Source organism: Hydra viridissima, unplaced genomic scaffold (assembly GCF_058129835.1).
Source record: "Hydra viridissima isolate aposymbiotic clone 2 unplaced genomic scaffold, HvirCarnegie_v1 scaffold_1, whole genome shotgun sequence".
Lineage (NCBI taxonomy): Eukaryota > Metazoa > Cnidaria > Hydrozoa > Anthoathecata > Hydridae > Hydra > Hydra viridissima.
Window position 1 is genome coordinate 34454410 of NW_028324300.1, and position 13006 is coordinate 34467415.

The 13006-nt window shown below is 26.4% G+C and overlaps 1 protein-coding gene across 1 annotated transcript; it reads right to left on the reverse strand.

The window, feature by feature from the left end:
* Nucleotides 1-165: 165 nt before the first annotated feature.
* LOC145191915 (V-type proton ATPase 21 kDa proteolipid subunit c''-like) lies at nucleotides 166-10578 on the reverse strand. Its single transcript, XM_090099703.1, has 10 exons — nucleotides 10327-10578; nucleotides 8919-8967; nucleotides 7166-7249; nucleotides 5901-5978; nucleotides 5579-5648; nucleotides 3404-3470; nucleotides 2524-2602; nucleotides 1372-1417; nucleotides 975-1040; nucleotides 166-766 (listed from the first exon to the last, which is right to left on the reverse strand). Exons 1-10 carry the CDS (start codon nucleotides 10394-10396, stop codon nucleotides 734-736), a joined length of 642 nt encoding a protein of 213 aa, XP_089955829.1. The 5' UTR covers nucleotides 10397-10578; the 3' UTR covers nucleotides 166-733.
* Nucleotides 10579-13006: the final 2428 nt, after the last annotated feature.

Below are 13006 nucleotides of genomic sequence, written 5' to 3' on the forward strand. Positions count from 1 at the left end.
ATTGGAAATGATCTTTACAATTATTTTTATTGACCTTTCAGCTGTTTTTGAGTTTCTGCATGCAGAGTTTTCTTATGAAAGTTCGAATGAAACTATAAAAACTTCTTTAAACTGCAATTGTTTGGATTTCTTGATTAGATTCTTTTGATTTTAAAGCGAGACAAATACAAATAAGAAAGTTTTTATTTCGCAATTTAAAAAATAAACTTCGTTCAAAAAAATCTAAAAACGGAAACTTAATTTAAATGCAATATAAAGTGCCAGATAACAATGTTCCTCGCGTATCTTGGTTTCTATTAGAGATTAAGTAAAAAAAAAAAAAAGGCAGAGATTCCTTTATATATATAATAATTATATATTTTATATAGACTTAATCTCTGATGAAAACCAAGATTATCTTAAATTGAGTTATTTCTATTTCAATTACTTTGAAAAGCAACCTTTTAATTAAAACTATACAACTAACAACCGAATGAACATTCAAATTGACGATACACAAGTCTTTTCGCATCACCAATAAAAACTAATTCAAATGACCAACAGGAGTTTTCGAAGCAAATCTTTGCAAAAAAAACTCGAGAAAATATTTAGGAAATTGTATGCAGAAAAAAGAAAACAAAAAAAATCGCTGCGCATCTTGGTTACAAAAATTCAAAAATTAGGCTCTCGAATAAATAGCGATGTTCGAAATCAAACGGCAATGTTCGAAATCAAATGCGTCACTTCCTTTGAGCTAAAGTTTATCTCCCATTTTAGCTTGTGTACTCTAAAAAAAATTCAAATGCTACTTATGCTACTTTCTGATAAAAGAAGATATAAGACAGCTGATTGCTTGAAAATATGTAAAGACAAGTTAAAGAATGAAATAAGCTTTAAAATAATGACAACCATTACGATTTTTTGCGAAAAACATCAAAAAAGCAAGAACAACAACAAAAATACTTCACCATCTTTTCAAAATAGGATTTCTTTACCTGAAGAATGCCAACGATAACTCCAAAAAGACCGATAGCACTCCCAAATATTTCAACCACCAACACCTGAGGTATTTTAATTATATACAATTTTATCAACAAAATATATTAATTTGCATCAATACGTATATAATCATATAAAAAAAATATGATTATAAAAATAAACTTGTTAAAAAAAAAAAAAAAAACTCATGATATTGATTAGATCATGATTGTATTGCGAGCAACTGAATAGGAAAACTTCAATATAGATATGATAGTTTAGTAAATTAAGATAAATTAGAATAAATTAGATTTGAAAACTCAATTATTAGGATTAAATATAACTACTAATTCAACACAATAAATCATATAAACTTAGATTAAAATAATAATCTGTAGGAATTCACGCGTTTACCTTTACGAATAACGAACCGTTCTGCGCATCAGCAAGGGCAGCACCGCTAAAAAGACACAAAAAATAGAGAAATCAAATTATTCTTTTGACGTAAGACAAAAAATTTTTATATAATTATGCAAATTGCATGTTTGTTACACTTTATCATTTTATTTGTAAATCCCTAAACCTTTTTTGTTCGTATTTTTAAAAAAAATTTTGAATAGAGAGTAGAGGGGGCGTAAAAGTAGTATTGTCCCCACAGACAATTTTAGCATTACTCTAATTTGCAATCACAAGTCCGACTTTATAAAGTATATTAATTACTTTACAACTAATAATCAACCTTCTACTGTGCTTCTGTTAACAGTTTTTTTTATCTTATACCAGATAAGGATGTTGTTCTTTTTTTTTATTCTTAGAAGAAACTCAAACTGATCTGAAGTTAGCATATGTTCAGAGCTGCCGGTAGTTATAAAGCTTTATCTGTTCGGAGATTTTTTTAAGTAAGCTGAGGGTACCGAATTTTTAAAAAAAATGTAAGTCCGCTAATTGGTTGAAGTTTTGGATTGTCCGATCCACGAGATATTTTCACATTGCAGACACGTAAGTTTTCCATGCTCCGTTGTAAAATTCTTCTTTTATTTTCCATTGTGAAATTCAGCACTAAATAATTTTTGCTGAAATTGGCTTTGTTCACTGAACAAAGTCATTTAAGGAATAATTTGAGAATAACAATTTGAGTCAACGTAGCTACAATTAAATTTAAATTAATGTAAAAGTTTCGGTTGATTATGGCATTAGTTTGAACAGAAACTTCGGCCGAAACCGGAGACGAAAATTTCCATTCACTAGTGGGGATTCAAGAAATCTTTGCCTGAAGAAGGTTGAAAGAGCCGAAGCCAAATATTTCTATTCACTAGTGGTGATACAAGAAATCTATGTTTAACAAGTCTGGACCCACATTAGGTAGAAAGTAAGGAAACAAGAATTTTTGATGTTCACAAAAATCCACAATCAGTAAACAGCAGCAAACACAAACAGCAAACGACATTACTAAATGTGTCGCTTATTGGTGATAATTCATGTCTATTTGCATATATTACAATATATTTACATACATTAAAACAATTTTTCTTGGATAGAGTAAACCGTATATTTAAAACAGCATACCTCCCAACAATTCCAACACAAATACCACAGAACAGGTTTGAAAGGCCTACAGTCAAACCTGCTCCAAAAAGCATCAAGCCTGTGTAAAAGTAAAAATATTATAATAAAGTACACTAAATTACAAAAAAATGTTAAACAACAACAAATGTTATGAATTAATCTCATATCTCATGATGATCTTAAAATGCATTTAAATTATAACTAATAATAAGCCGTAGTGGACCCCACAATTAAACAGGCTTGCATAATTTCATAATTAAAAAGAGGAAATGAATTGTAGGTAACATTTCACAAATTAGCATATTCAATAGGAAAAACACCTACTAAAGAAACTTTTTGGCAACTGTTACATTAAAAAGTAAACGACCACTGAACTAATATTTTCAAGTAGTTTGAAAAGTCTTTTTTAAAATGAAAATACTTAAGAGTTTTTGGGTGAACTTTAGAATAATAAATGTTATAAGAAAAAAAAAAGTACAACCTATTAGCGTCAAGTAAAATTATCAAAAATTTTAAAAGCTCTGGTAATGTAGTAAGAGTGGGAAACAATGTTCTACTACTGGTTATAATGATTGAGTAATTTATTGCTTCGTTTGTACTAATCTAAGTGCTAGCACACAGTCATCAAAGAGCAGTTAAACTTCAGAGTTACTTGCAGTAGAATTAAAAAAAGCAACTAAACTGAATAATGTTAGAAAAACTTTATTAAACAACATTTTATATTTCAACTTACAATTCATTAAACCACACAAAACAACAAAAAAGCATTAAAAAGTATTAAAAGACAGGGTATTTAATACCATATATTATTGCATAATAGCTTTGTTATTGCAATTATGCAGTAATCCATTGAAAAAATAAATATTTAATAAACAAATACCGGCTGAGTAATTTTTCTTAACAACTTCTGGATTTCCTAGACTTAACCACTTAGCTTCATCAAAATTCTACACAAAAAACAAAAAAAAACATGAACAAACATAAATTTATTAAAGACTTCTTCAGCCAAAGAAAAATAAATTTTGACTTCTTCAGCTAAAATAGTTAACTGATATGATGTAAATTATAATCTTAAATTTTGAATTGTTTTTTGCAAAAACTAATTTCTAAATATGCTAGTATGACTCCTTGAGACAGAAAAAAAAAAGTAAATGATTATTACAAAAATAATTATACCCTATAATTTAACTTACACATACAGAGACATATACACACATATATATATATTGCATGTATAAGACATGTACCAGAAAAAATCTGCGCGGACATTATAAAGGATATTTATCTATTATATTTGGATATTGAATGTTATGTATATTTTGAAAGTACATATATTAGTATTTTTAAATTTCACTTAAGAAAGTTTGTGAAGTTTTGTACGTGAGAACGCACGCACTTTTCATTTTACACTCGACATCAGCTTTTGCACAGTCTTTGGCTGGACTTTCTTGGTAGCTCTCATCCATTTATTTTTGATGTCTTTAATGTTTTTGGCTTCTTTTACATTGAACCTTAGTTTTCTTTTGACAAGAGCCCAATATCTTTCAATAGGACGTAGTTCGGGACAATTTGGTGGATTGCAGTGTTTTTCAACAAAATCTACTTTTTGTTCTCTAAGCCAGTTTAAAGGTGTCCCAGAGTAGTTACATGATGCTAAATCGGGCCAAAATAACGGGTTACCCGTGTGTGTTCTTAAAAACGGCAAAAGACGTTTCTTGAGGCATTCTTTTATGTATATTTTGGTGTTAATTGTTCCCGTAGTCACAAAACAAGAGCTTCTTTCACCACATTCACAAATTGCTTGCCAAACTAAGAATTTTTTAGCGAATTTTTGCATTCCAATGCATTTATATTTGGAATTCAGTTTCTTGGGAGTAATTGCTGAATAATATTGGTGTCCTGGAAGAGATCAGAAATATGCAGCACAATAAGTTTCATCGTCAATAATCAAACAAGATTTTTTAGCACATAATTTTTTATAGAGCAGCTTTGAACATCGAATTGCAACATTTTCTTGCTTTTCTTCACAACGAGGAACTTTTTTCTTTTTATAAGATTTATAACCACAATTTCTCTTTACTCTTTGTATAGTGGAAGCACTTGTCTTATATTTATTCGCTAATGTTCGAACAGAAATCTCCGGTTTTCTGTCTAAGGCATCTTTTACCTTTTTACCAAGATCTCGTCTAACAAATCATTTTTTCTTCCACTTCCTGATTTTCTTATGATTATACCAGTGTCCTTAAATCGTTTCACAACGTTCTGCACTGTTCTTAAAGCAATCTGCAGCTCTTTAGAAATTGTTTTGTTTGATAAACCAGGATTTTCAACGAGAAAATGCAAAATTTTTTCTCGCTTCTTATCTTGATTTGATGACATTTCAATTAAAGCTAATTGTTTTAATAACAGAGTTGTTTAAATTTTGAACAACATTAATACAATCACATTTTAAAACAATTAGCTATTTTAAATGATGTACGGTTTCCGTAAAAACCACATCACGCGCAGATTTTTTCTGGTACATGTCTTATATGCATATATTGTATGTATGTATGTATGTATGTATGTATGTATGTATGTATGTATGTATGTATGTATGTATGTATGTATGTATGTATGTATGTATGTATGTATGTATGTATGGATACATAAGTTCATTGAATTCAAAAGGCTGATGAAAATTAAGACTATTTTTGTAAAGAATAGTATAAATTTTCATCAAGTATTTCTTTTTTTTAGTAATTTCCAGTACATTTCATTTAATATTCACTTTCTAACACTCAAGCTATAAGAACTTTTTGAATAAGTGAACTGATAAGTAGTGTTGTAGAAAAATGCTTTCATGCAAAAAATCATACATGTCACATTTGATTACCTTTTTTATGGTGCTTTGAAAAAAATCAAATAAATATTACCATGGCTATACTTTTTTAAAAAAAACACTATAAATATACTATCAATTAAACTCTTAAAAGGTATAATTTCTTAAGGTATATAAGATGTTAGCTATTGTTTCTTTACAGTGGTGATTGAATGTTAATAGCTCAAGTTTTACCTGGATATTACTTGAAAGAACAATGGCCAAAATGATTCCATAAATAGCAACAGCTTCACAAAAAATAATGCTAAACATTAAAAAATAAAAAAATAAAGCAGCATATCTAAAAGATAAAAAAAAATAAAACAACACAGAACAAAAAATAAATAAAAGTTACTAGCTTATAAAAAAAAAGAAATTATCCAAACTTTTGGAATGCTGAATGATGATTAAATTTTTATTTATTTACTTAGCTATCTGATAAAATTATACAATTACAAAAATTATAAAATAAACAATTCTATCATTTGAATAAAAAAAAATAGTGATAATAAATAACCTGACAAGATTTTTAGTTTTAATTCTTGGCGCTTTCACACCTCCTCCTAGAATACTTGAACCTGTTGTGAAAATCCCTCTAAATATATTAAATGATAACTTTGCAAAGTATTTTCGTTATACACATTAATATAGACCATACTTTCCTAAATAGATAATGATAACTGTACATATGTAAAAAAAAGAGCAACTGTTAGACATTCTACTGGTTCTTGATGATAATTTTAAAATTAACAACAGTATTTTTGATTTTTTTTTTGTTACTTTTAAGAAAAAAAAATTTATTACTGGGTGGTTTTATCCAAAGATTAATCTCATAATCAAAATGGGCTTTTATTAAGTTATTTTGTGTTTTCAAAGTCAAAAATTAAGATTATTTTTTTTAAAATTTACGAATAATTAAAAACAGAACACTTAACTATTCTTTTCACACTTTGGCTAATGTTAGAAAATAATCAATAGAAAACCATAAATTTGATCTTTTTTTTTTTTTTGCCATGTATTAATAATAAGTTAATTTCTTTTTTTGTTTGTTAGCTCTATAAATTTTACTTCTCTTTTTTACTTTATATGGCAACACCTTGTAAAGTTTATTTCTATTAAGTTAAGAACTATCACTCCAGTTAAGCTTCTTCTTAACTTTTAACAACTTCAGCCTATTTGGTTGTTTAATTCAAGAGACATGGACACCTCACAAACAAAGAAACTTAAAAAACAAATTTTCTTTCAATTTTAGAATTTTGTAAATATTTTAAATAAATTAATTCCTCCTGAAAGAAGTCAAAACTTCCATGAAAATGTTCAACACTTCCATGAAAATGTGATTTAGAAAAACAAAAGATACTTGTTTTAAAGTAGCTGCTTGTAAATTTTATGTCAATGCTAAGTTATTGAGGAAAAATGAAACAAAATTAGAAAGCAAACAAGAGTTTTAGAAGTTTGTGTTCAGCAAAATATATATTTACAGATTTGGAAATAATCTTAAAAGACTAGATCAGTAAACAAGGTGAGCCAAAAAAGATTAATTACCATAGTTGAAACATCTTAGAGCTAAGCATTTATCCATTAGAGAAAAGTAAATTTTGGTCAGTAATTACCTAATGATATTGTTTAGTGGCAAAAGATGCTTATGAAAAAAAGTCAAAAATTTACACACAGTAATTCATTATCTTAAAAGAAGAAATATAATAGTATAAGAAAAGATTTCATCATAATAGAAGAAAGATCTTGTGGAAACATTTACTAATCTTAGGAGAGAAATCTTACACTGCAGCACCAACAATAGATAAAGAGATGGCAAAAGCTATTCCAAGACAAGCCCAAACATATGGTGAAATTTGACCAATAAACCTAAAAAACAAAAAACAAAAATATTTGAAATGTTCATAAAATCATTAGTTTTATAAACTCCTTTGACTTATCCTGTGATTTGTCTTTTACTTTTCTAAACAATAAGAATTTCATTTTTTGTAACAACTTAAAATTTGTACATGCACTAAAAAAGTAAAAACTACTATGTTGTTTGCAGATTAGGCACAATTATCTTTCAAAAAAGAATATTTTTCATGGTTTTCACCCATACTAGCTCAAAGCATGCTGCAGATTAGATGTCAACAGTCTAGTTGAATCAGTGTTTTTTAAAAGGGCTGGTTTGCTCAAAACCCGTTTTTGAGAAAACTAAAAAAAACTCTTTATATCTTTTAATATTAAATATACAGAATTTGTGTAATACATTTTTAAAAAATATATGCAAGAGTAACATCTAAGCACACTTTGATAATTGTTATAACATTTCGTTTGTTAACAATTAATGTATGAAATTTCGAAAATTTGGCCCTTTTAAAAAAAATCAAATATTTCGAAATCGAAACTGCTTACATTTTTCGTGTTTGCGGCTAAAAATACAAATCAGCTGGAGAGTGATTTTTTTAAAAAGGGCATATTTGAAGCAAACTTGCCTTTTTTAAAAAAATCGAAAACTTTCAGGTGGCTTTATTTGTGTAAGAAGATAAAATTTAAACACATTTTTAACATAAACTGATGAAGCCATCAAAGAAGGACACAAAACACACAAAAAGTGAATTTCAAAAAAAATGTCAAATCAGCCCTTTTAAAAAACACTGATTCAGTAGAACAGTTCATTATTGTCAAACTTTTTCAGTCAATAACTTTTTCACAATTTTTTTTTTTTTTTTTTTTTTTTTTTTTGTCCTTTATGTTTTCTGATGGTCTTAGTAATGCTTCAAGCATTCTTGAAAATGTTGCCCCTCTTAAGAATAAGTTACAATTTCCTCTCACTGAAAATGTTTTTTTTTTTCTTCTCCTAGTTTTTACACTGCTCCATGCTCTTAAGAAATTCTGTAATATTCTTGAGGAGAAAAAATGATTTCTTTTGTGTGTTCCACTTTTGATATTGGCCCAAAAACTTGATAAAAAAGTAAAAAAAAAATGTGAACCTTGATTGAAAAAAATATTTAAAACCTTTGATCTTAACACTAATTTTGATACAATTTTTTTCAAACAACACAAAACAATTTTTGTTCTGTGATAAACAAAGATCAGAAAATAAGTAAAGATCTAATTGTACTTTAGTTTCTTTTTATGTAATTAAATCGTTTTTCAGTAGTGAACCAGGGCTGAAGACCCTTCATTAGATCCTCTATCACTCTAAGCTTCCAACCAAGTATTAGATAAAGATATCTTTATCTTGTACTGTTTTGATCATGTTGAGCAAATGTTAACTTGTAGAGCTAAATCTGCCAAGCATAAAATACTTCACCAACACTTAATTTAGGAATTGGTTAGTTTTGTCGCATGTCAAAGCATACTTTAATAACACTTTCATTTTTGTCTTTCATAAAAGAATAGAACTTTTTTTAAAAGTCAGTTGTTGCAGTGACTAAAATCTTTTAAACTGTTACAACTTTAGCATTAAAATGAGTAACTTTAATAATTCAGTTAAATTGCTGAAACAACCGCATTTAAGTTAACTAACTTAACAAAACTTTATCAAACTTACCATCCGAAGTCAAGTCTAGTGCCCTGGTTACTCAAATTGTAGTGTAAAGCTAAAAGAGAGAAAAAAGTAAAATAAGTGTAAAAGAATACACTGTTAAAATCCAGCTTCTAATTCTAAATTTTTTTGTTTTTTGTACCAGTCTTGTATTCAGCAATCCTTAATTAGGTTTTATGTTAAATAACAATTAAATAAAGTTGTCTATTGAAGCAAAGCTATTGACATTTTCTCATCCCTTTTTTGTAAATCTTAAGTCACTGCTGTAATTTTCTTAATCTCTTATGTTTGTTAGAATAACTAAAAGAAAAACCAAATTATAGTTTATGTTAATTTTGTACAACATTTTTTGGATTATAATTTTAAATTTCTTTTCAGAAATTGATGAAACTTTTATGGTAAATAGTTTTTTTTGTTGACTTTATTTTAATAGAGATATTTCACAACTTTTAGAAACATTTAGTGGAAATCAAAAAGCTCTCAAAAGACAATCCAAGAAAACCAGCTAATTGATTGCAAAAAAAAATTAAAAATCAACTGTATTAATTTTAATTATCAAATTTCATACAATGGTTTCACTTGTAGCATAATTTGTATAATTAATTATACTAACAGTTACCTTAAGTTTTTATGTTAGAAAAAAGCTTTATAAGGTAATGCTTTTATTGGCTGAGCATAAAATTTTACCAACAATGTACAGATTTAATTTAATTAATTGCTTGATGCTTAAAAAGCAGAAATAGTAACAGTTAACTCTAATAACTACATAGAGCAAAGAGTTGTGTAAATTTCTAAAAATAAATTTTAAGTTACAGAGGAAAGGCTGATCAAAAGATGTGGTCTCATCTTTTTGACTAACAATAAACAACTTTTTTTAAATCATATTTTAGTTATTGTATTTAATATTATTGACATTAATATATTGATACTTTACAAGATCTATTCCACCATTACGCAGTTATTTTATCTATACATGGTGGATATTTATCAAAGTAGCACAACTCACTCAAATACTTATATCTCCTTACAAGCTATTAAGAATAATTCAAAATTTTTTTTATTGCCTGTATATTTGCATACGTTACCTTATTTGCAATAGTCTTATTTGTAATTGAATTGGTCATTAATATTAATTGAATGCCTGTTTAAGGAGTGTTGGTAAAAAATTTTTCCTATATATGATGCCGTTTTCAATGTCAATAGGATAGGAAAAGAAAGGTGTTTTGAATTATAATTTAGGATTTTTAACAAACGAAGTTATTACTCCCCATACTGTTAGCGATTTAAAAATTAGAGAGCTGACAAGCTAGCTCTACAGCTTTAAATTGTATTCACACAGATTTGTATAAAACTGCATTCTCTGAACATTTTATTCTGAGTAACATACATTTAAAATTTCAAAATAAAAACATACCAGCTAGTATCAAAAGAAACAAGCCGACGAAATAAACAATTCCATAGTGAACCATATAACTGACCGCCATTTTGTATAATGTAATCAGTTAAGTTTAATGTGTAACTTAAAAATACCCCGTAAAAGAAAAGCGAATAAACAGACGTAAAGAGGGGATCAACAGAAAAAGCTTGACACGACTTTGTAAAATTCACAGCCCATCCCAATGTCTAAAATGTAACCGCAGCGATTGAATGAGATAGCTTCAGTGCAGAGTGTTGAACTTCAGTATGTGGTGGTGGGCAAAAAACGAAAACTTTGTTAAGTAAAAAGTTTATGGTATTTTTTAGTTAAAACACCAAAATTGCTAAAAAAAGAACTTAAAAATTTTAATATCGCATTTTATATTATTAAAATAACATAATCGTCTTAATATTAAAAGACGATTATGTTATTTTAATAATATAAAAAAATAATATTATATTACTAAAATAACATAATCGTCCTCAATTTCGTCAAGGTCGTCAAAGATTTTCTGTTTATCATTTTCAGGGGATTATTTCAAGTTCAGTTGCTGTATCTGAATTGTAAAAGATTAAAAAGTCTTTTACTACGTCAGAAAGTTCTAAGCCCTAAGTTTTTGTTTAAACCGGGTTTCTAAGTTGAAATAGCTGATGATAGGGTCAGATGATACTATAGTCTTATAGCTTATTACTTGACTCAGCAGCTTCTTCACCCATTACTCTTAGTGGAGCAGGGCAATGCAACAGAGTTTTAGCAGTATGTGCTAATACTTTATACACTGAAGCTAAAATCATAAACCAAGAACCATAAAAATTGAGAAATAAAAAAATGAAAGTTTATTTGTAATATGAATCCAATTTCTTTTCGTTGATTTTTTGATGGCAGTTATTCGTGATCAATGTATTTTTGAATCTAGTAATCAGGTTTTCTGATATATCTAAAACTTCAATTAATTTGTTTGGATTGGAGAAAACTTGTCGACAAAGAACTGGAGTTTTGGGTTGAAAACTTTTTTGAAATTTTTTTGATTGAAACCTTTTGGGTTGAAAGCTGATCAGCCAAATAACTGGAGGTTCTAGTTCCAGCACCTCTAGTTCTTGGTAGATCGACTTTCAATCCAAACTCTTTTATAAAACCATTTTTGGATTTCGAGCTTTCTCCTTACGTAGGAGGACTTTTGATAATGTCTGATCCTCCAGACCCTTAACTCAAGCCGATTCTATACACGGGGCAGGCATTCGAAGAACTTCATCCATTTATGAAGAGGACAAATACCATCGTTTAGCATGTCTAAATGTTCTAAATGATAACGGAAAGGAATTTCAATGATCTTTAAAGGAAACAATACAACCTTGACAACAAACTCATTTTATATTCACAAAAGCTGGAGTACTCGGCGCATTGCACCGGATATTCCAGCAAATCAAAATATTTTGCAAAGGATCGTGAGACCTGTGGAACTCATTGATTCTCTAAAGAGAATCATCTCGTTTCTTAAGAACAATGTTTGGTGAGTTTGTTTGGTCACCGGCAACTATAATGGCAACCTCATTTATTCTTAGTAAATTTAAGTGACCAGAATGCTGGCCAACTGACACATTGTCAGCTCTGTTATGAATTTGTGATTGTCAGTAGGCATCAAGTCAACTGCTACCTTGAACAAACCAACACATGGTTTGTGAGTGCTTCGGTAATTAAACCAATTTTGGCTAATAATGATAATGATAATAATAATAATAATAATAATAATAATAATAATAATAATAATAATAATAATAATAATAATAATAATAATAATAATAATAATAATAATAATAATAATAATAATAATAATAATAATAATAATAATAATAATAATAATAATAATAATAATAATAGTAATAATAATAATAATAATAATAATAATAATAATAATAATAATAATAATAATAATAATAATAATAATAATGATAATAATAATAATAATAATAATGATAGTAATAATAATAATAATAATTATTATTATTATTATTACTATTATTATTATTATTATTTTTATTATTATTATTATTTTTATTTTTATTATTATTATTATTATCATTTTTTTTATTATTATTATTATTATTATCATTATTATTATTATTATTATTTTTATTATTATTATTATTTTTATTTTTATTATTATTATTATTATCATTTTTTTTATTATTATTATTATTATTATCATTATTATTATTATTATTATCATTTTTATTATTATTATTATTATTATTATTATTATTTTTATTATTTTTATTATTATTATTATTATCTTTATTATTATTATTATTATTATTATTATTATTATTATTATTATTATTATTATTATTATTGTTATTAGTATTATTATTATTATTAGTATTATTATTATTATTATTATTATTATCATTTTTTTTATTATTATTATTATTATTATCATTATTATTATTATTATTATTATTATTATTATTATTATTATTATTATTATTATTTTTATTATTTTTATTATTATTATTATCTTTATTATTATTATTATTATTATTATTATTATTATTATTATTATTATTATTATTATTATTATTATTATTATTATTTTTATTATTATTATTATTATTATTATTATTATTATTATTATTATTTGGGCTCTATATATTAGATTATTCTTTAAAGACCGAAAAAC

Coding starts and splice junctions, on each gene's coding strand:
- LOC145191915 (XM_090099703.1), bottom strand. CDS start 10,396: ATGGCGGTCAGTTATATGGTTCACTATGGAATTGTTTATTTCGTCGGC. Junction 5,979..7,165: donor TCTATTGTTGGTGCTGCAGT/GTAAGATTTCTC, acceptor TAATATATTTAG/AGGGATTTTCACAACAGGTT. Junction 767..974: donor TTATCGTTGGCATTCTTCAG/GTAAAGAAATCC, acceptor AATTTTTTTTAG/AGTACACAAGCTAAAATGGG.